Genomic DNA, 22,942 nt, shown 5'->3' with positions numbered 1-22,942 from the left:
TTTGCCTAAATTCCCACAGCTAATAAATGGCAGTGCAAGGTTGAAACACTCCAGGGTTTGTGACACCAAATCCCGAATCACACATCACTGCTTCTTCCACACCACAGCTGCCAGTGATAAAAGCCTAGAAGCGGCACATTTTTGCGTTTCAGTTACGGCACCTTGGCCGATTTAAGTTACCTCAGCCTTGGAGTATCCCTTAAGCGAACGCGTGGATAGTGTCTACCTCCCTAGGTTAATTAGAACCTGGTGCATTTTTAAACTGTTGTACAAACGTTGAGGAGGAAGCAGGAACAGCCTTTGGGATTCAGCTGAGGGAGACTGGGGGGCGTCACCCAGGCGAGGAAAGCCCGACCCGGCAGACGCGTGGCGGGGAACTAAGCGCCCTCATTGGGCCGCGAGCCGGCGGGGCGGAGCGCGCACCGGAACCGCCTCCCGGATTCAGGAAGCGGAAGCAGAGGCGCCACCTGAGCCCGGGGCCGGGGCCGGGGCGGGGGCGGGGCGCGGCGGTGGGACCGTGGCCGGTGGCCATGGGAATTCGGAGAGCAGAGTGGGCCCCCGGAGAAGCGCGACCTTTGACCTGCAGTTGAGGCTACGTCTGAGGCGGCAGTCGAAGCCGCCGCTGCAGACGGAAGTGAGGCGGAGGCGGCGCGAGCAGTGGGCAGTGCGGCGCCGCGGCGGCCGGCGATGGAGGTAATTCCGTGAGGGGCGCGCGGGGCTGGGACCTGGGACTGACCACCTCTGGCCGCGCGCGTAGCGGTACCGTCCTGCAGCTGTGATTTCGGGTGTGGAGGTGGGCCCCTTGTGAGGAGCGCACAGTCTCCCCTTCCTCGCCCCGAAGTCCCAGGGTGCCCCTCCGCCAATCTCCCACCTTCCGGAAGGAGTCTCACTCTTGATTACTTGTGCCCATACTGCCCTGTTATGTATGGTTTGCCGCAGCTACTGCCCTTCACTTCCTCCATCCCTAATTCTGTTTCACTGAAAGGATTTTCCTCCGCTTGATTCCAAGATAAGGGGTTAGCCTATAAAGGTTTCACGCGTTTCTTCTGGGATCGGTAAGAGTTCTGACCGCCCGGGTTTGATTTTGTTTTGCAGGATCCTGTTCAAGATGGGGTGGCCTCACCGGCCACTCCTGGAACTGGGAAATCTAAGGTGAAGAGAATACATAACTAGCAAACTCCCTGCAGAGTGGAAGGATGGTGAATTGGAAAACTTTGGCGTGGGGAGAGAGGGTGGCCTACTTAAAAGAAAGTGTTTTTTGTTTTTTTTTTCCTAAAGGATCTCAATTTTAATTTACACAGTCAGCTACCTTTCTTTTTCTTTTCTTTTCTTTTTTTTTCCCCCGTTTTGTTTGTTTTGTTTTGTTAAATTTCCTGATCTGGAAGGAGTTGGCTATTTGTTTACTTCCTGTCCCTGGATCAATACTGCTGAGAGATCCTGCAGTTTTTTCAAACATTAACAAATCAGTCTGATACACCAGTTTTATCTAGTGATGTAGCCGGAAAGAGGAATGGCATAAGGGAGGAGTCAGGGGACTTCATTCTTGTTGGCCTCTGTACCATCAGTGGCCTTGGGCAAGTTACTTAATCGTTGTGGGTCTCAGTTCTTAAACCGTGAAAAGAGAACATTGAATTAGGTAATTTTTATGGCCCCATAGGATGTTAAATGTTCAATGTTTCTAAAAGATGGTGGTAAACATGATAGTAGCTAATGTTTCTAAAAGATAGTGTTAAACATGATAGTAGCTAATGTTTATTGCATGGCACTAAAGATCAAGCCTTGCCTGAGCACTCTGTCACATTGTTTGAGCTTCATGATAACCATGAGATTGGTACTATGTTATACCCATTTTACAGTGAGATAACTGAGCCCGCAGGGCTAAGTAATTTTCTCAAGTGTTAAGTCCTAATTTTTAGCTAAAGCCTAAATGCAACTTGATTTCATCTTGTTGCTGTGGCTATGCTTAAATTTTCATGAGGCCCAAAACTTCTTTCAGCCTAGAATAGAATGAAATAATTTATAACTCTACAGAATTTTAAGTAGCATTAGTCCCAGCCCCCTGATGTTACCACTAAAGAAATTAAAGGCTCACAAAGTTTCTTAACCTATGACAATCGTATCTTTATATAAGAAAATGTTTGTGATTTTTTTTTTTACATTTCATAGTAGTTGCTTAATTAATTATTGAGTTAAATATATTTGCTGATTTAAAAATGTGGAATAAAGTATGGTGTTTGAGAGGCAGGAAGATTTATTCAGTAGAATATTTTTATTTTTAGGCAAACGTCATGTTTCCTTTTTGTGGTATAGTAGAACCATGATTTATAACAAGTTGGTAACATCACTACTTTTTTCAGCTGGAAACATTGCCGAAGGAAGATCTCATCAAGTTTGCCAAGAAGCAAATGATGCTAATGCAGAAAGCTAAATCAAGGTGTACAGGTATTTGGGTGGAAATATTAATCTTGACCGCAAATTTCATTTATATATGGCTGGCTTAAAATATTAATTTTTTAATAGTATGTTGACCTGTTTTGTTTTACAGTGATTCCAAATACAAACTTAGATGATATGGTGGAATCTGTTATTACTGAAATTTCTATCCATCTTGCCTTTGCTGTTTTTATTATCTCATAGCTCTAAACTGCAGTTACCTTTGAGTTAAAGTCAGGAGGAAACAGTTTGTTGAAGTTAAGCATTTTTTTTTCTTTCATATGGATTCTAGATTCTTCTGAGTAAAGTTTTTTTTTTTCTAGAGTAGTCATTTGAAATGTTAGAAACATAAGGTTCTGAACTCAAAGAAGTAAGAAGAGGCCTCAAGTAAAGTAATAAAAGATTTCCATTCCTGGAATCATGAATTATGATTATTTGCTGAAGTTGACTGAATCCCTATTTTCTCCTTTTTTTTTAATCTCAAAAGGAAAAATATATTAGTATCATTTTTAAGTATATTTAAGTGGACAAGTTCTTGAATTTCCAATAATTTGTGAATATTAACTGCCCAACCTAAAGCCAAGACTTGTTTTCTAGTAGAAAAGATCAAATTATGTTTTAGGATGTTAGAAGTTGGATCAGTTGATGATAAAGAGGGTGATTTAGTTTGAAAGATGCCTTGGCTGCAGTCCCATGCTTTAGTTGATAAAATATTCAGATTAACATTTGGGCTTAAATGGGGTTAGTTGTTGTTTTCAGATTATACAAAAAGAAGTATTTACAGATGAAATTATATGGTGTCTTAGATTTGCTTCCAAATTGTCAGGATGGGTGAGAAAAGGTGGGTAAGGAGGAAATGAGTACTAGTTTGGATGAAACAAGGTATGTAATAATTGCCAAAGCAAGGTAATAAGTGCATAAAGAGTAAACATTCTGTTCTCTTTACTTTTCTGTATGTTTGAAGCTTTCCATAATAAAAAGGAATATTGTTATATGGGTGAAGTTAATACTTTCTCAAAGTATCTGCTTCTAAAATTTGTTCTAATTTATAGTGATTTTTTTTTTTTTTTTTTTTCAGAATGTACTTATCATTTTAGCCAGTAATTATTGTCTTCATTTCTGAACTGGATTTTTTTTTTTTTTTTTTTTTTTTTTTTTTTTTTTTTAATCTTTAGAATTGGAGAAAGAAATTGAAGAACTCAAATCAAAACCTGTTGCTGGAGAAACTGATGATATTATTAAGGTAATAAAATAGTTGTGAATATTGCTGTAGGTTTTGTTTTTTTTTTTTTTAATTTACTTAGAGGAAATGCCTAGCGATGAATTGAATTTCCTTGCAAATTGTAAGCCTGCTAGAGTGCTATCTGCCTTTCAATCCCTGTTCTGCCACGTATTCTCTGGTCTTCATTAAGGTTTTTACCTCTTGCTAATTGTAAAAGGAGAGAGTTAAATAACCTTTTAAGTCCCTTCCTGTTCTAAAATAAGTATTCTCTCTTCTTCCCACACACTATTGATGATTGACACCTAAGTTTCAGTCTTGCTCTTCTCCATCTCCCTCCAAAAACCTAGACACTCTCAAGGCTTTGATGTTTATTTTGAGAGCTGATAATCTCTAAATCTATATCCTTTAGCACGACTACTCACCCAGATTTCACAATTGTGTTTCTAACTGCTTAGGGGGAAAAAACATCTTCACATGCTTCTCTTGTCATCCTCTCAGACTCAATATGAACAAATCCCCACCACTAATGTCATCGTCGCCCTGCCCTCCTCTGGTTGTGTCAGTGGTACCACTGTTTTTCATGTCTTTAGTTTAGAGACACTTTATCTTCTGTATTTCCTTTACCCTCCACATATGTCTGTCACCACGATGTCACTCCAATTTATCCTCTTTTTCTCCTTTTTTTTTTTTTTGGCTCTATGTTGAAGAACATCATACTGGACTTACTTTAATAACCTCCTAACCAGGTTGTTTCTCTTTTTAGTCTTACATGCTGCTGCCTGGTCACTAAATACACAAGATACTGTTTTTGTTTCCTTATTGCCTGTTTAAGAACCTGAATTGCTTATTCTTATTTCCATGCTCTTAATGCTAACTAAAATGTTTTTTTATCCCCTAATCTGGCCTAAGCTTCCTTAAATTTACTTTTGTTTTCCATAGCCCTGCCATAATTATTTTTCTGCTCTTTCATAATATTTACATTTTGAATCTTGCTGATTATCCTTTGATTGCATTATCTGTTTCTCTTGTTAGGTGTCTCCCAACTTGTGAGCAAAGGACCAATGAGGGACTCCCAGGGAATTGCTACAAAGGATCTTTAAATCCATATTCATATCATGCATTCTCCTTTTGTTCTTGAATGGTAGCTTGATTGTTCTAGTTTGCTAATGCTGCCAGAATGCAAAACACCAGAAATGGATTGGCTTTTATAAAATGGGGTTTATTTGGTTACACAGTTACAGTCTTAAGGCCATAAGGTATCCAAGATAACACATCAGCAATCAGGTACCTTCACTGGAGGATGGCCAATGGTGTCTGGAAAACCTCTGTTAGCTGGGAAGGCATGTGGCTGGCATCTGCTCCAAAGTTCTGGTTTCAAAATGGCTTTCTCCCAGGACGTTCCTCTCTAGGCTGCAGTTCCTCAAAAATGTCACTCTTAGTTGCACTTGGGATATTTGTCCTCTCTCAGCTTCTTCAGACCACGAGTCTGCTTTCAGTGACCGTTTTCAAACTGTCTCTCATCTGTAGCTCCTGTGCTTTCTTCAAAGTGTCCCTCTTGGCTGTAGCTCCTCTTCAAAATGTCACTCTCAGCTGCACTGAGTTCCCTCTGCCTGTCAGCTCATTTATATGGCTCCACTGATCAAAGCCCACCCTGAATGGGTGGGGCCACGCCTCCATGGAAATATCTGATCAGAGTTATCACCTACAGTTGGGTGGGGCACATTTCCATGCAAACAACCTAATCCAAACATTCACCTTAATCCCCACATAATACATTCAAACCAGCACAATTGGTATGCACAAATATAGTTTGGATTCTTAACATACTGATTCATTTAAGTATTACGGAATTCATAGTGTGTTTATTTGATCATTTTATGTTTTCTTTATCAGTAATACCAAAGTACAACTATATGGTAGTTAAGTTTAATGACTTCAGAGTCACACTACCTGATTTAAATCTTCAAATCACTGCTCTGCCACTTAGCAGCTGTGTGACCTTGTCTAAGTTTCTTAACTTTTTCTCTGTGACTCAGCTCCTTCATCTGTAAAGTGGAGATAATAATGGTACCTACTTCTCCAAGGGTTGTTGTGAGGATTAAATGAGTTAAAACATGTACAGCACTTAGAATTAGGTTTGTTACGTAAATGTTCAGAGATTGTTAGTTACTATCATGTATTATTTATGTGGGGTATTTTATACCCACACACATGCATCCATACAGCACATACACATTAAAAGGTGTCTTGGCATTTGAAAAGATTGGGAATCACAGAGAGTCTTTTCTAATTTTGCCCTTAATAAATAGTTTTGAAAAAAATACTTTTAGTAATTGCATTTCTCAAGAAGGACATCTAAATATCTACCTTCTGTTTCCTCCTTATCGTTAGTCATTGTATTCTCCCATTCTGTCAAGACTGCTCCTAAAGATGAGAAAAGAAAATTTCTCCAAGTTAATCAAGTTTACCTTTCAGGTTACTGAATTAATATTAAAGTGTCCTGACTACTAAAGTCTTAGAAAGTAAAGATTTGAAAGGATTAAATGAGAATAAAATCTTTGGTTTCCAATCCTAACTAGAAAATTACTTAGGGGATGAGTGGAAGAGGTGTTCATCAACTATTCAGCTGCAACAAATAAGTTTTCTACTTTAGAAAAATCATGTAACGCCATATAATATGTTCTCTTCACCTTTGGAAAACTGAGAAGAATTTCTTGCTAAGTTATATCTCTTCATTGGGAAGGTATACTGGAAAAACCCACTATGGTTTTGAGTACGAAAATTATTATGTTCTTCATATAACATGTTTAAAATTTATGGCTTTACAAGTTTGATTACAATTAAAATTTCTAGTAGTCATCCAGTAGTGCATTGATATACAATCTAAAGTTTTATTGCAAGATGAAATCAAATCTATTTTTCCTAAGAAATATTGTCCACCTTGTGTTTCTAATCTTTATTTTATAACCATTTTCAGTTAATGGCCCCTGTATATCTCCTAAAGTTAATTAAATTAGGCTTCCCCCAGTGTTTATTGGTCTGAAGTTTATATTGCAATGACAAAATTCATTTAAAACTCATTTTAACCAAAGTAATAATATGCACATAATTTAAAATAATACTGAATTCTAAATAACTTACAGTCTTAACTTCTGGAAATTGTCTCTGTATTTCTAAATAGTATGCTTATACAGACATTCCTTGATTTATCAATTTTAGACATTTATCTATTCTTATTGCAGCAGATGAAAATTTAGCTGTCTTTTACCACCACCCCTGCTTTAACAAAATGACCAAGCATATCATACTGTATCTTTTACATTTTCTCCTGGACACCTGCCTTCTGAAGGTTCTGTCCTCCTGCACTAATCTGGTCTGTTTTTCTCTAGGTCTGCTGCACAGTTCTTCTGGGACTGCCTTTTCCATGATCCAAGGAGTTTTGATACTGCTCTCCTGTATTGGCCCTCCTGTTAGCTAGGTCACATTTGTCAGTCACTTTCTTAATTATCTTATTTTGATATAGCATGTCCTGTAGCTTCCTAAGAATGGATGTAGAGAAGACACAATTTTTGTGTCTTCTTATGTGTAAAAATGCCTTTATGTCCACATTTGATAACTATAACTTGATATAGGTCAAGTTTTCTATCTCTGTTTTGTTTTTGTTTTCTTAGAAAAGGTTGAGGTTTGTTTGTTTAATTTCACATAAGTTCAAAGGTAGGCAATTCTAGGGCTAGTTCAGTCTCATAATGATGTCACCAGGACCCAGACTCTTTCCATCTTTGTGCCCTTTCATCCTCTGCCTTTGGATTGTCCGTAAACGGAGACATGATGGCTGCTGCAGTTCTGCTGTTATGAGTGGATATTAAAACAGCAGGCCCAAGAAGAGGGACATTTTCTCCTTTGTATCACTTTTTATTTCAGCCTACCTCTGAATTTTGAAGGCGTTGCTCCATTGCCTTGATTTCCAGTGTGCTGTTAAATAGTCTGATGTCTTTGTTATTTCTTTTCCTTTATATGTGATTTTCTTTTTCATTCTTGAAGCTTGTAGTCTTTATGTTTTAAAAATTTACAATGAAATGCCTTTCAGTGGGAGAATTTTTTGTTGTTGTTGTTGTTGCTGTTGTCATTGTGCTTAGATCTCTGGACAATCTACAGGCCTTTGTCCTAATTCTTGTAAATTTCTTTGATCATTTGATTCCACCTATTCTCTTTGTTCTTGTTTTTGGGATCTCCTATTGGATGTTGCAGCTTGTATCAAGAATGTATTCCACTACAAATAAGAGAAATTCTACCTCACTGGCTTAAAAAAAATGTGTTTATTTAACAGATAAGGAACTTCAGAAATAGTTCAAGAATGGTATGTGGCTCAGTGATACTAACAGGGATAGGCTATTTCCATCTTTCCATACTACCATCCTTAACGTTCCTGGACACGATGGCTGCTCCACCTAGCCAAAAATCTGAGTTCCTTTTAGAAAAAAGGAAATGTGAAAATGGCCTTCTCGCAGTGGTAGTGTCATATAGGCACCGTTGGATATGAGTAAACCAGGAAAATCAGGGTTTTTATGTTTGAACTTTTATAGCATTTACAAAAGAAACCAACAAGGGAGAAGGGGTTGATTACTAAGGTTAAATGAGTCATTCTACAGACTACACTTTGAACTTCCTGAAATGCTCCTATAGAATTTTATATTTTCTTTCCAGTTCTCCATTTTGTCCTTCTGAGAAATGTTACTGACTTTCTATTTTTCTGACATTAGATTGAAATTTCTGTTTTTGTGTTAAACATTTCATTTTGAAGAGCTGATCCTTCATCATATCTAAATATTCTTTGTTCATAACATCTTATTATTTAAAGATTCAACTTGTTCTATTCTCTTTCTAAGGAAGTGAATTCAAGCTGTCTTGAAGTTTACTTCTTTTTCTTATATTGTTCTGTTTCCTTCACATTTCTTTTCTCAATTTGTTTTCAGAACTCTTTGATCTTGAAGATTTTCCCTAAATATCTTGTGATCCTTTTATGCTTGAGTGAGTCACTAAACATCTTGAATGGATAAGGCTTTTCTACAGGATGGCCAATGTGCAAACAAGCCTTTTTTTGTTACCACCTCGTCAAATGTAAGGTCTTCTCTTTAGGGTTGTTTGGTTTCTCAAAAAAGAGAAAGCTTCAGTATCTTCTTAAATGTATGGAGTGTTCACCTGTCAATCTGCAACCTAAGTGCTGAGATCAGGGCCAGGGGTCAAAGGTATGGAGTAGGCCCATCATTCAGTATGCAGAACTTTCACATAATCCGCTCATTTTCAGCCCTGCATCTAATTCCTATTCCCCCTGTTCTTGGTGTATTCCTTCCTATTCAGCTTCTTTAATTCTTCCATTGGTCTGCAAGTAGATAGAATTGGATTAATCATGGTCCTTCGTTCATGATATACACTAATCATTAGTCAGTGCAAGGACTGCTTCTATTTAATTATTTTTAATAATCTGTTCACCTGTGAACCTAATACTCAGAAGCTAGATCTTGAAAATAATATATATTTTCCTATATGGTTCCCACCTACTCTCTGTCCCTGCTCACACCACCATTTCCCACACCCAACATAACCATCATCCTAAATCCCATATTTGTCATTCCTTTGCTTTCCTTTTTTTTTTATTTTTTATTATTTTTTACTGAGATTGTTCACATACCATACAATTACCAAAAGATCCAGAGTATACAATCAATTGCCTGTGGAACCATCATATAACTGTGCATCCATGAACACAATTTTTTTTTTCAATTTTTAGAACACTTTCATTCCTCCAGAAAAGAAATAAAGACAAAAAAAGGAAACTCCAATCCTCCCATACCCCAAACCACTCCGGCTCCATTATTGAGTCATAGTTTTGGTATAGTACATTTGTTACTGTTGATGAAGGAAAGTTAAAATAGTACTAACTGTAGTATGTAGTTCACAATAGGTATATGTATCTTTTCCTATATGCCCCTCTATTATTAATTTCTAGTTATAGTGTCATACATTTGTTCTAGATCATGAGAGAGATTTCTAGTATTTGTACAGTTAATCATAGACATTGTCCACCACAAGATTCACTGTTTTATACATTCCCATCTTTTACTCTCCAACTTTCTTTCTGGTGACATACATGACTCGGATTCCCCTTTCCACCACCTTTACACGCCATTCAGCACTGTTAGTTATTCTCACAACATGCTACCATCACCTCTGTCCATTTCCAAATGTTTAAGTTCACCCTAGTTGAACATTCTGCTCATAATAAGCATCTGCTCCCCATTCTTTAACCTCGTTCTATATCCTGGTAACTTATATTTCATGTCTATGAGTTTACATATTATAATTAGTTCATATCAGTGAGATCCTGCAATATTTGTCTTTATGTGTCTGTCTTATTTCACTCAATATAGTGCCCTCAAGGTTTCTTCATCAACCATTTTTTTAATATTCATTTTATTGAGATATATTCACATATCACACAGTCATACAAAACAAATCGTACATTTGATTCTTCACAATACCATTGCATAATTATACATTCATCACCAAAATCAATCCCTGACACCTTCATTACCACACACAAGAATAACAAGAATAATAATTAAAGTGAAAAAGAGTAATTAAAGTAGAAAAGAACACTGGGTGCCTTTTTCTGTTTGTCTGTTTTCCTTCCCCCATTTTTCTAATCATCCATCCATAAACTAGACAAAGGAGAGTGTGGTCCTTATGGCTTTCCCAATCCCATTGTCACCCCTCATAAGCTACATTTTTATACAATCGTCTTCAAGATTCATGGGTTCTGGGTTGTAGTTTGATAGTTTCAGGTATCTACCGCCAGCTACCCCAATTCATTAGAACCTAAAAAGGGTTGTGTATATTGTGCTGAAGAGTGCCCACCAGAGTGACCTCTCGGCTCCTTTGGAATCTCTCTGCCACTGAAGCTTATTTCATTTCCTTTCATTTTCCCCTTTTGGTCAAGAAGATGTTCTCCATCCCACGATGCCAGGTCTACATTCCTCCCTGGGAGTCATATTCCACGTTGCCAGGGAGATTCACTCCCCTGGGTGTCTGATCGCACGTAGTGGGGAGGGCAGTGATTTCACCTTTCAAGTTGGCGTAGCTAGAGAGAGAGGGCCACATCTGAGCAACAGAGAGGCATTCAGAAGGAGGCTCTTCGGCACAATTATAGGGAGGCCTAGCCTCTCCCTTTGCAGCAACAGTCTTCCCAAGGGCAAGTCCTGTGGTAGAGGGCTCAGCCCATCAAACCACCAGTTCCCTATGTCTGTGAGCACATCAGCAACCATTGAGGTGGGGCAGGCCAATACCCCTGCATTCTCCACCAGCAAGGGGGCTCTGCATATTTTTTTCCTTGTTTTTTTTTTTTTTTTTAACTTTTTTTTTAAAATCAACTGTATAAAAAATTAAAAAAATTAAAAAAAATTTAGAAAAACATACAATAAAAGAACATTTCAAACAGACCATAACAAGGGAGTAAGAAAAAGACAACTAACCTAAGATAACTACTTTACTTCCACATGTTCCTACTCTACCCCAAGAAAATAACCTAATGTAGCAACATTTCTGTGAACTTGTTCCTACTATACTCATCAGAAATTAACAGACCATAGTCATTCCTGGGCATTCCCAGAACGTTAAATTTACCCACGATAGCTTATCTGTTCTTATTGGATTATGTTTCCCCCTTCCTTAATTGCTCTCTATCACTAGTTCCCCTACATTCTACATTACAAACCATTTGTTTTACATTTTTCAAAGTTCACGTTAGTGTTAGCGTATACTATTTCTCTTTTTGTGCCTGGCTTATTTCACTCAACATGATGTCTTCAAGGTTCATTCATGTTCTCGTGTTTCACGACATCGTTCCTTTTTACTGCCGCATGGTATTCCATCATGTGTATATACCACATTTTATTTATCAACTCATCTGTTGAAGGCCATCTGGGTTGTTTCCATCTCTTGTTAACTGTGAATAATGCTGCTACGAACACTGCTGTGCAGATATCTGTTCGTGTAATTGCTTTCTGATCTTCCAGGTACATACCAAGAAGTGCAATAGCTGGATCAAAGGGTAACTCTATATCTAGTTTTCTAAGGAACTGCCAGACTGACTTCCAGAGTGGCTGAACCATTATACAGTCCCACCAACAGTGAATAAGAGTTCCGATTTCTCCACATCCCCTCCAGCATTTGTAGTTTCCTGTTTGTTTAATGGCAGCCATTCTAATTGGTGTAAGATGGTATCTCATTGTGGTCTTAATTTGCATCTCTCTGATGGTTATTGACTTCTAATTGTATTCCATTGTGGTCAGAGAATGTGCTTTGAATAATTTCAATCTTTTTAAATTTATTGAATTGTTTATGTCCCAGCATATGTCCCAGCATATGATCTGTTCTGGAGACAGTTCCATGAGCACTAGAGAAAAATGTGTATCCTGGTGATTTGGGATGTAATGTTCTATATATGTCTGTGAAACCCAATTCATTTATCAGATTGTTTGGGTTTTCAGTTTCCTTATTGGTCTTCTGTCTGGTTGATCTATCTATAGGAGAGAGTGATGTGTTGAAGTCTCCCACAATTATTGTGGAAACGTCAGCTGCTTCCTTTAGTTTTGCCAGTGTTTCTCTCATGTATTTTGTGGCACCTTGATTGGGTGCATAAACATTTATGATTGTTATTTCTTCTTGTTGAATTGCTCCTTTTATTAGTATGTAGTGGCCTTCTTTGTCTCTCATAACATCCTTGCATTTAAAGTCTATTTTATCTGAGATTAATATTGCTACACCTGCTTTCTTTTGGCTGTAGCTGGCATGAAATATTTTTTTCCATCCTTTCACTTTCAATTTCTTTGTGTCCCTGTGTCTAAGATGAGTCTCTTGTATGCAACATATTGATGGTTCGTTTTTTTTGATCCATTCTGCAAATCTATATCTTTTACTTGGGGAGTTTAATCCATTTACGTTCAGCATTATAACCGTGAAGGCATTTCTTGAATCAGCCATCTTATCCTTTGGTTTATGTTTGTCAGATATATTTTTTCCCTCTCTCTATTAATATCCTTTAATGTACCCATACTGAATCTCTTTAGTACTCAACCTTTCTCCATCGCTCTCTCTCCTTTCTTTGTTTCTCTGTCTGTAGGGCTCCCTTTAGTATCTGAAGTAGGGCAGGTCTCTTGTTAGCAAATTCTCTCAGCATTTGTCTGTCTGTGAAAAATTTAAGCTCTCCCTCAAATTTGAAGGAGAGCTTTGCTGGATAAAGTATTCTTGGTTGGAAATTTTTTAGAATTTTAAATATATCGTGCCACTGCCTTCTTGCCTCCATGGTGGCTGCTGAGTAGTCACTACTTAGTCTTATGCTGTTTCCTTTGTATGTGGTGAATTGCTTTTCTCTTGCTGCTCTCAGAACTTGCTCCTTCTCTTCTGTATTTGACAGTGTGATCAGAATATGTCTTGGAGTGGGTTTATTTGGATTTATTCTATTTGGAGTTCACTGGGCATTTATGATTTGTGTATTTATGATGTTTAGAAGATTTGGGAAGTTTTCCCCAACAATTTCTTTGAATACTCTTCCTAGACCTTTACCCTTCTCTTCCCCTTCTGTAACACCAATGAGTCTTATATTTGGACATTTTATATTATCTGTCATGTCCCTGAGGTCCATTTTGATTTTTTTGATTTTTTTTCCCCATTCTTTCTTTTCTTCTTTCATTTTCCATTCTGTTATCTTCGAGGTCACTGATTCGTTGTTCAACTTCTTCTAGTCTTGTACTATGAGTGTCCAGAATCTTTTTAATTTGGTCAACAGTTTCTTTAATTTCCATAAGATCATCTATTTTTTTATTTACTCTTGCAGTGTCTCTCTTATGCTCTTCTGGGGTCATCTTCATGTCCTTTATATCCTGTGCCATGGTCTCGTCATTCACCTTTAGTTCTTTGATTAATGCTCCAGGTACTGTGTGTCCTCTGATCTTTTGATTTGGGTGCTTGGGCTTGGGTTATCCATATCGTCTGGTTTTTTCATATGCTTTAAAATTTTCTGTTGTTTTTGGCCTCTTGGCATTTGCTTAACTTGATAGGGTTCTTTTAGGATTTGTAGACCGATTGAAATCCTTATCTCTAATTTGTCAGATCTACAGCTTCATGGAGTACACTTTCTCTAACCAGCAGGTGGCATCCAGGAGCCACCTGTTCCCCTCAAGCCAGTTCTCCCCCGCTTTGTCCTTGTGGTGAGTGGGGGAGTGAGTCTTGTGGGGTCCAATTGATGTACCAAGCTTGCGTGTGTAGTTAGCGTTGCCCGCCCTGTATATGGGGTGTGTGTCTGGGTGGTCAGAGAGCAGGGGCGGCTCTAACAATCAAATCTCCCTGGTGTTCCTAGAGTTTTAAAGCTGCTGCAATAGTCTAATCCTTCAGTTCAGTTCTGCCATAGTTTGTCTCTGCCTCTGAGCCACAAGTCCTTGGTATTGTTGTATGGCTCCTGAGACTTGCGAGTGGGTCCCTATTCCAGGCTGTGCACCCCCAGGTCCTCTGTTGAGGGATGAATGTGCTGTGTCACAGGTGAGTGCCATCCCCCCTGGGCGGTTCTGGGCTGCAGGGCTGTGTAGGGAGGCTCCCAGACTGCTGAAAGTATGGCTGAATGGGGCGTGTTAATTCACACTGCTCTGTCTTCCCAACTCTGGGACAACCAGCTGAGGGTTCAGGGAAGGCTAATGTCCGCGCCTGATTTTGTGATGTGTGTATGTTATTGGAAGCACTTCCATCACACTGGGTTGTCTGGGGCAGCTCTGGGCTGTGGGGCCAGCAAAGGGCAGGAGTGTTCCTTGTCCACCAGGATGATGGCTGTGAGAGGATGCCTCCCTTTTCTTGGAAAGCTGTGGTGTTGAGTGAATTTTCTCAGCCATTGGATTATTGCCTTTTGTCTTCGGGCTCTCTTAGTTCTGCTCTTGCCTTGACCTGCCCAAATTGCAAGACTTTGAGGCTTTGTGTATTGGGCTTCTTAGAGTAATTGTTTTAGAAAAAGGAAAAAAGATTAAAAAAAAAAAAAGGGCCCTCTTCGCAGATCTACTGGGTTATTGAAATGCTAAGAGACAAAGCAATTAGGGCCATTAAGGAAAGGTCCAGGGGGCAGAGAGAAGGTTTTTCTTTTGGATTTGCATATAAGCCTCAGGGCCTGAGCTCTGCCATTCCCCTTTCTATGTTCACCAGAACTCCAAAAAGCCTCCACTTTTATTTTTGTGTTTTTCTTGCTGTTTTTGCTATCCCTATCTCCTCTCTGCTGGGCTGGCTGTTCCCAGATTCTTTGGTGTCTGGTCTCAGTCTGTCTATGATTGGAGTTTGTATCAGTAGAATAAATTGCAGATAAGAGCCGCCACTGCAGTTCTCCCTCCTCATTCCCAGCATTGACTGCCCCTCCTCCCATGGGACTGAGCCTGGCAGGGAGGGGCGCAGGTCCCGTGGCCACAAAAACTTACAGATTTCGCTGATTTCAGCAGTTCCACATGTTCATGAGTGTTGTATGAAGTATGCCCAAAGTCAGATTGCTCTGTGGTGTCCAGTCCACGCAGTTCCTGGCTTTCTACCTACTTCTCTGGAGGAATAATTAAAACATACACCTCACCACTCCGCCATCTTGCCCCGCCCCCCCAACCCATTTTTTTTTAAGACAGTTTTGTTCACACACCATACATTCCATCCTAAGTAAACAATTGTTGGTTCCCTGTATAGTCATGTATTTATGTATTCAGCACCATCACCACTGTCTATATAAGGACATCTCCATTTTTTCCACAAAGAAGGAGGAAGAGTCAAAGAAGGTAGAGGGACAAAAGAAAAAGAAAAAAGAGGAGAAGAGAAAAAAAAAAACTGACAGCTAGAAAGCAACAAAAGGAAAGATAGCATTAAGCCAAAGTAGAATAAAGAGTCAGACAACATCACCAATGCCAAGAGTCCCATACCCTTCCCCTATGTACCACCCCCCCCAAGTATGCATTTATCTTTGGTATATTGCCTTTGTTATACTAAAGGAAGCATAATACAATGTTTCTGTTAATTATAGTCTCTCGTGTGCATTGATTGTATTTTCCCCCCAATCCCACCCTATTTTTACCACCTTGCAATGTTGACATTCATTTGTTCTACCTCGTGAAAAAACATATTTGTATCTTTTATTACAATCATTGAGCACCCTAGGTTTCACTAAGTTATACAGTCCCAGTCTTCATCTTTCCTCTTTCCTTCTGGAGTCCCACATGGTCCTAATCTTCCTCTTTCAACCATGCCCACAGTCATCTTTGTTCAGTGTACTTACATTGCTGTGCTACAGTTTCCCAAAGTTGTGTTCCAAACTTCTCACTCTTGTCTTTTCCTTTCTGTCTGCAGTGCTTCCTTTAGTGTTTCCTGTAGAGCAGATATCTTGTTCACAAACTCTTGTCATTGTCTGTTTGTCAGTGAATATTTTAAGCTCTTCCTCATATTTGAAGGACAGATTTGCCGGATATAGGATTCTTGGTTGGTGGTTTTTCTGTTTCAGCATCTTAAATATACCACCCCACTTCCTTCTTGCCTCCATGGTTTCTATTGAGAAATCCGCACATAGTCTTATCAAGCTTCCTTTGTATGTGATGGATCACTTTTCTCTTGCTGCTTTCAGGATTCTCTCTTTGTCTTTGACGTTAGATAATCTGATTATTAAGTGTCTTGATGTAGGCCTGTTCAAATCTATTCTGTTTGGGGTGTGCTGCGCTTCCATGTTATGTGTGTATGTTAAACCTTTTGTTATTATCATGTGGCTTTTTGATAGTCTGTTGTCTTTTTCATTCTTTTTTCTTTTTACATTTCAGTTTTGGACGTTTCTGTTGATGTATCTTCGAACTCACTGATTCTTTCTTCGGCCATGTTCACTCTACTGCTAAGTCCATCAAAGACATTCCTTATTTCTGTTACAGTGTTTTTGATTCCTAGCATCCCTTTTGATTGTTTCTTAGAGTTTCCATTTCTATTTACATTACCCGACTGTCCTTGCATATTCACTTTTTTCATGAAAGCCAGTAGCATAGTTATTTTAAATTCCTGGTCTGATAATTCCAAAATTTCCTGTAATAGTGAGTCTGAGTTTGTAATGTCCATTTCTGATGCTTGTGCTCTCTTCAGACTGTTTGTCTTTCTGCATTCCTGGTAATTTTTTGTTGAAGGCCGGTATCAACTAAAAGGAAATGAGGTAAACTGGCCTTTAGGGTGACGTTTTATGTTTATCTGGTTAAGTATTCTATATTCCTATGATTAGGTCTTCATTTTTTTTTTAGCATGCCTGTGCCCCTGGGCTGTGACCTGCGCAAGTGATTCTTAGCTTTTATCTTTAGGTGAGGCAGGAAAGCTAGAGGGAATTGGATAGCCCCTTTAGCTCACATGGAAGGTGAGTTAGGGCTGGAGTTGGGTATTTCCCTTCCCCCATATCATTTAGGCTCTGATAAAACCCACTTTTGTTAGGCTTTGGTAAGCATTTCCTTGAGGATAGGCCATTGTTAAGGGGAGGAGAGTGCTCTGGGTATATTTCAAAGTGGTAACTTTCCCCTTTCCCTGCCAGAAACAAGAGGGGATTTTTATCCAGTCTTCATAGGGAGAACCTGTGAAGTATATAGGGCCGCTGGAAGTAAAACTCATGAAGGTGTGGGGGCCCCTTTAAGGCTGGGTCTTCAGGAGTTTTTCTCTCTCAAACTAGTCCATGCTCTGACTCCAGCAGTTACTCAGTTACCATTTGAGTATTCCTACCCATGGCTGGCTCCAGTTGCAGTTTCTGCCCCTGGTAGGCTGTGATTCTCTGTATCTGCCTATCTTTCCAGTTTTCAGGGCAGTGGTTTGCTCTATGACCTGACTTCTCTGATGGATCTAAGAAAAGTTTTTGGTTTTCGGTTTTCCATCCTTTTTCTTGTTGTGATGACAAGAATAATGACTTTCAAGGTCTTTACATGTCTGACTAGAAATCAGAAGTACTCTTTTTTTTCCTCTAATTTATATGTAGTCATGTTCCCTTTTTATTCATAATATTATTTGTGGCTTTTTTTGATCAGTCTTGCTAGAATTTGTATACTTTAGTAGCTTTTTTAAAAAAACTGACTTTGGGCTTGTTGATTTATTTTCTGTTTCATTAACTTCCTCTCCCATTCAGTTTCTTCAGAGATCAAACCTGTCTGAAGGAGGAGGAACATGGGTTATTTTTTTACCTATTCTTCTGACCCTCCCTATTCAAATTGTTAACCAATCCCCAGTTTTTGAGCTCCACTCATTACACCTTCCTCAACAATACCTGGTGCTTCGAATTCCTGAGGCTTTTGTTTTTCTGAAGAGTATTTGCCAGCTTCTCAAAGATATTTCCCTGTGCAGGCCCTTAGGTTATAGCTTTCCTCGTATTTCTAATTCCTCCATCCACTTTCAGTTTTCCAAAATTTGTTGAAGTCTCTCATATCCTGGTGTTTTTTTCCTTTTCTCTTTGTGCTTGTGTATTTATAGCTTGTAAAATCTTTTATTCTCATTTTAGAGTGGTTTGCAAAATGTGAAGAGATAATTACACATGTAGTCAATCCATCACTTTTAAACTAAGGCAAACAAATCATCCTCTTCCAAAATAGGCATTGACTGAACGTCTAGATGCTGTTCTTCTGGAAAAAGCAGAAACTGAGCAACAGTGTCTTGCTCTGAAGAAGGAAAATGTTAAAATGAAGCAAGAGGCTGAGGTAAGGAAACATTTTAATGCATTGATTTCTTTTTTTATTAACGTATAATTAGCATAGTCATGAATTTTAGAATTATTAAGACCTTAAAAAGAATCTAATCCAATTTTAACATTTTATGAATGCGAAAACTCAGAGACTTGACATTTAAAAAAGAAAAATAACTGAGACCACCCAGCTACACGTCTTCATTATAGCTCCAACTACACATCTTTGTTATAGCTGTAACATTGTTTTTAATGAAAAATGAAAAAAGTGCTTATTTTATGAAAAAGTTGGTATTTGAGTGAATTGCTTTCACAAAAATTCTAAATACCATTATATATTTGGTTCTAGGCTATTCAGGCTCATGTTTCTGCTTTCTCATTATACTCTTGCCTGTTAAGTCAAACTAACAGGCAATTTTTCTCTAAAAAGTCTCTTATTATTTAATCAGGAGCAATTAATTAAAGTCTAATGTCTTACACAACTTAAGTAGTTCATCATTTTTTAAAAGAAAATTAGATTCAGAGAGTTCTTAGCTTTTAGTTATTACTTTGTCTGAATATCAGACTTAACACTGCTATTTATTGTCTATTTATGTAGGCAGATGCTTAGCAAAACTCTTGGAATCTTACTGTCATATTTATCTTTGTGCTTTCCTGCTCATTTCTTTTTCTCTCTAGTTAGCCTTTATCTTACTTAAATAATTTATGTTTGCTTATTTTTAATAGGATTCTGTAACTAAGATGGAGGATCTACACAAGGAGTTCGAACAGTCACAGAGAGACTATGTCAAAGAAATTGAAAATTTGAAAAATGAGTTAATGTCAGTACATTCCAAACATAGTGAAGATAAAGCTAGCTTGCAAAAGGAGCTGGAAGAAGCAATGAAACAACAATTAGAACTTTCAGAACAACTTAAATGTCGGAGTGGCTCTGAAGATATTATTGAAAACCTGCAAGAAGAGATTCAGAAAATTAGGCCAGCCTTTGAAGAGCAAATTTTATATCTGCAAAAGCAGTTAGAAGCTGCCACTGATGAAAAGAAGCAAGAAATTCATAATCTCCACAAAGTCATTGAGGCTAATTCTCAGTATTACCAAAGAGATATTAATAGTTTGCAAGAAGAGCTTTTGCAGTTGAAAGCTACACACCAGGAAGAGTTGAAAGAATTGATGTGCCAAATTGAAACCTCTGCTAAAGAACATGAAGCAGAAGTAAGTAAGTTAAATCAGATAAAGGAGAACTTAGTTAACCAGTGTGAGATAAGTGAAAAGAACATACAGGAGAAATATGAATGTGAATTAGAAAATGAAAGAAAAGCCTCAAATGCAAACAAAGAAAATCAGATATGCTCTATGTTCTTACAAGAAGATACTTTTGTAGAACAAGTGGTAAATGATAAAGTCAAACATTTAGAAGATACTTTAAAAGAACTGAAATCTCAGCACAGTATCTTAAAAGATGAGGTAACTTATATGAATAATCTTAAATTAAAACTTGAAATGGATGCCCAACATATCAAGGATGAATTTTTTCATGAACGGGAAGACCTAGAGTTTAAAATTAATGAACTATTACTAGCTAAAGAAGAACAAGTCTGTGTAATTGAAAAATTAAAATCTGAGCTAGAAGATTCAAATAAACAATTTTGCTATACTCAAGAAAAACATAACAAAGAATTACAGAGTCTTAAAGAACATCATCAAAAAGAAATATCAGCGCTAAATGAGGCATTTTTGTCAGATTCAGACAAAGAAAAATTAACATTAATGTTTGAAATACAAGGTCTTAAGGAACAGTGTGAAAACCTGCAGCAAGAAAAGCAGGAAGCCATCTTAAATTATGAGAGTTTGCGAGAGATTATGGAAATTTTACAAACAGAACTAGGGGAGTCTGCAGGAAAAATAAGTCAAGAGTTGGAATCAATGAAGCAACAGCAAGCATCTGATGTTCATGAACTGCAGCAGAAGCTCCGAGCTGCTTTTAATGAAAAAGATGCTCTCCTTGAAACTGTGAATCGTCTCCAGGGAGAAAAGGAGAAACTATTATCTCAACAAAAATTAGTACCAGAACTTGAACATACCTTAAAGAACCTTCAAGAAAAGAATGAAGAATATTTAATTAGTCTCAGTCAGAAAGATACCATGCTACAAGAGTTAGAAGTCAAGATAAATTCTCTTACTGAGGAAAAAGATGGTTTCATAAGTAAAATGAAAAACTCTCATGAAGAGATGAACAATCTCCATAAAAAATGTGAAAGGGAAGAAAGGTTGATTATAGAACTTAGGGAAAAGGTTGAGCAAACTACCCAGTATAACAGTGAATTAGAACAAAAGGTAAATGAATTAACAGGAGATCTAGAAGAGACTTTAAAAGAAAAGGATCAAAATAACCAAAAACTAGACAAGCTTATGGTTCAAATGACAACTCTCGCTAAAGGCCAGGAGATGATGTCATCTGAAATGAAGTCTCTTTATGAAGAAAATAATAGACTAAGTTCAGAAAAGAACCAGTTGAGCAGGGAATTGGAAATTGTCCTATCTCAAGGGAATCTTAGCCTTAAAGAACAGATTACTGAATTAGAAGAGAAACTTCGGTTAACAGTTGAAGAACGAGATAATTTAAGTAAAATGTTTGAAAATGAGCAAGTTCAGAAGTTATTTCTCAAAACTCAGTTGTATGGTTTTCTTGAACAGATGGGGTCAAAGGTTTCAGAAGAAAATGAAGAAAAAGATATCATAAATGTCCTACAAGCTATAGGTGAGTCCTTGGCAAAAATGAATGAGGAAAAGCACAACTTAGTTTTTCAACATGATAAAAGGGTGTCAGAGTTAGAAAAAGAGATTAAGTGCATTCAGGAAGAGAATGCAGTTCAATGTGAGGAACATAGGTCTTTACTAGGAGACTATGAACGAGAGAAAGATCTCTTAAGGAAAGAATTAGAAAAAACCCTGTCAGAAAAAGAGGCTCTACAGTTCGATCTTCTAGAAATGAAAAATGCTAATGAAAAATCAAGGCTTGAAAATCAGAATCTTTCAATTCAGATTGAAGAAGTATCTCAAAAACTGTTGTGTAGCAGAAATGAAATCCGTATTGAAAAGGAGAATTCTTTTATAGAGGAACATGAAAACCTAAGGCCATTGCTAGAACAAAAAGAATCTGAATTGCAAGGTGTGAGAGCGGAGCTGGCATTGTTAAAGGTACTGTTAATTTAAATTTTACTTGTTAAATTGTCTATTTCTATTTTAATGATTTGAATTAATTTTTAGTTCCATCATAGCCTCTGGAAAATATATATATTACCATTTTTACACTTCACAGTAAATTTTTAGCATCTGAGCTTATAGCATATTTCTGAAAAGTGCATTTAGCATTTTCATGCTGTATATTCTATTTTTAAAAAATCTTTTTTTGGTTTTAAATAATTTAAAAATGATCTTGGCCTTGGATATTACTGTTTTTTAATAGTAAATGCTATATACATGATAAGATCAGTATTACCTAGTCTGTCAAGTTAAAAAAAAAAGACTTCACTGAAGTTGCTTTTTGTATGAATTCACTAATATTAATTTTCTCATGTTTAACATAATGCTCATGATAAGGAATGAAATGTGAATTCTGTGTGTTGTTTTTCTGTAAAATCTAGGATTCCTTAGAGAAGTCATCTTCTGTAAAACATGATCAATCCTCTTCAGTTAAAGACCTGGAAGAGAAAATAGGTAACTATGGTTTTGTATATATTGTCACAATTATAGTATAATTAATTGAACAGATTCTTGTTAATGTTAGGAGAGACTGGGAAATACAGTAGTTGACTAATCTGTTGTTAAAGACACAATAAGTAGCTAATACCCACATTTCCCTAATACCTCCATTCTTATCTCTGCCATTTACTGGCCTTCCCTTTCAAACTCTAACTTTCTGTTGTTTAATCCAAACAAAGGACTGTGTGATTCCATTTATAAATGTTTTTGTTTTTCAATTTTTCATTCATAAAGCAAACTTTATTTTGAATACCCAGTTATTCTTTTTGGCATTGGTAATGCAAAGATGATTAAGGTACAGACCGTGTCCTTGAAGAGCTCCCTGCCTAGGAGGGGCTGTAATTTCAGTAAGTGTGGACGAGGTACAGTGTGGCAGTACAAGAAAACATAATTAACTGCCCTTTTGAATTAGGAAAAAACATCACAGAATAGGTTATGCTTGAGCTGGGTTTTGAGGAATGAGAAATTTGACACAGGAAAAAAGATATTTGAACACGCATGTGTATTTTCACATGTGCACACATATATGTATATATATACATAACATGAACACACATACATGTTAACATATATAAACATCAAGGAGCATTCTAGGAACTTCTGGAAAGATGAGTTCAATCATAAAAGCACTATGTGACTTTATCCTATCCATTTATTGCTCATATATATGGGATAGCTCTTCTATTACCATTTAAAGATGAAGAAACTGAGACTTCAAAGTGTTAGGTAATGTACCCGTGATAATTCACCTTGTGCCCAGTTAGATTGGCGGAAGA

General features: G+C 37.5%; 1 protein-coding gene across 1 annotated transcript in view; it reads left to right on the top strand.

Moving 5' to 3' along the window:
- The first annotated feature begins 501 nt into the window (after positions 1-501).
- Positions 502-22,942, top strand: part of GCC2 (GRIP and coiled-coil domain containing 2) — a 71,266-nt gene continuing 48,825 nt past the window's right edge. The window contains exons 1-7 of the mRNA XM_037806947.1: positions 502-693; positions 1,096-1,152; positions 2,358-2,442; positions 3,609-3,676; positions 18,316-18,420; positions 19,131-21,602; positions 22,049-22,121. Of these exons, the coding sequence (XP_037662875.1) occupies positions 688-693; positions 1,096-1,152; positions 2,358-2,442; positions 3,609-3,676; positions 18,316-18,420; positions 19,131-21,602; positions 22,049-22,121 (2,866 nt within the window). The 5' untranslated portion in view covers positions 502-687. The remainder of the gene's footprint in view (positions 694-1,095; positions 1,153-2,357; positions 2,443-3,608; positions 3,677-18,315; positions 18,421-19,130; positions 21,603-22,048; positions 22,122-22,942) is intronic.

This window comes from Choloepus didactylus, chromosome 17 (genome assembly GCF_015220235.1).
Source record: "Choloepus didactylus isolate mChoDid1 chromosome 17, mChoDid1.pri, whole genome shotgun sequence".
In the NCBI taxonomy this organism is placed as follows: domain Eukaryota; kingdom Metazoa; phylum Chordata; class Mammalia; order Pilosa; family Megalonychidae; genus Choloepus; species Choloepus didactylus.
This window is presented reverse-complemented; position numbering and strand designations above follow the sequence as displayed.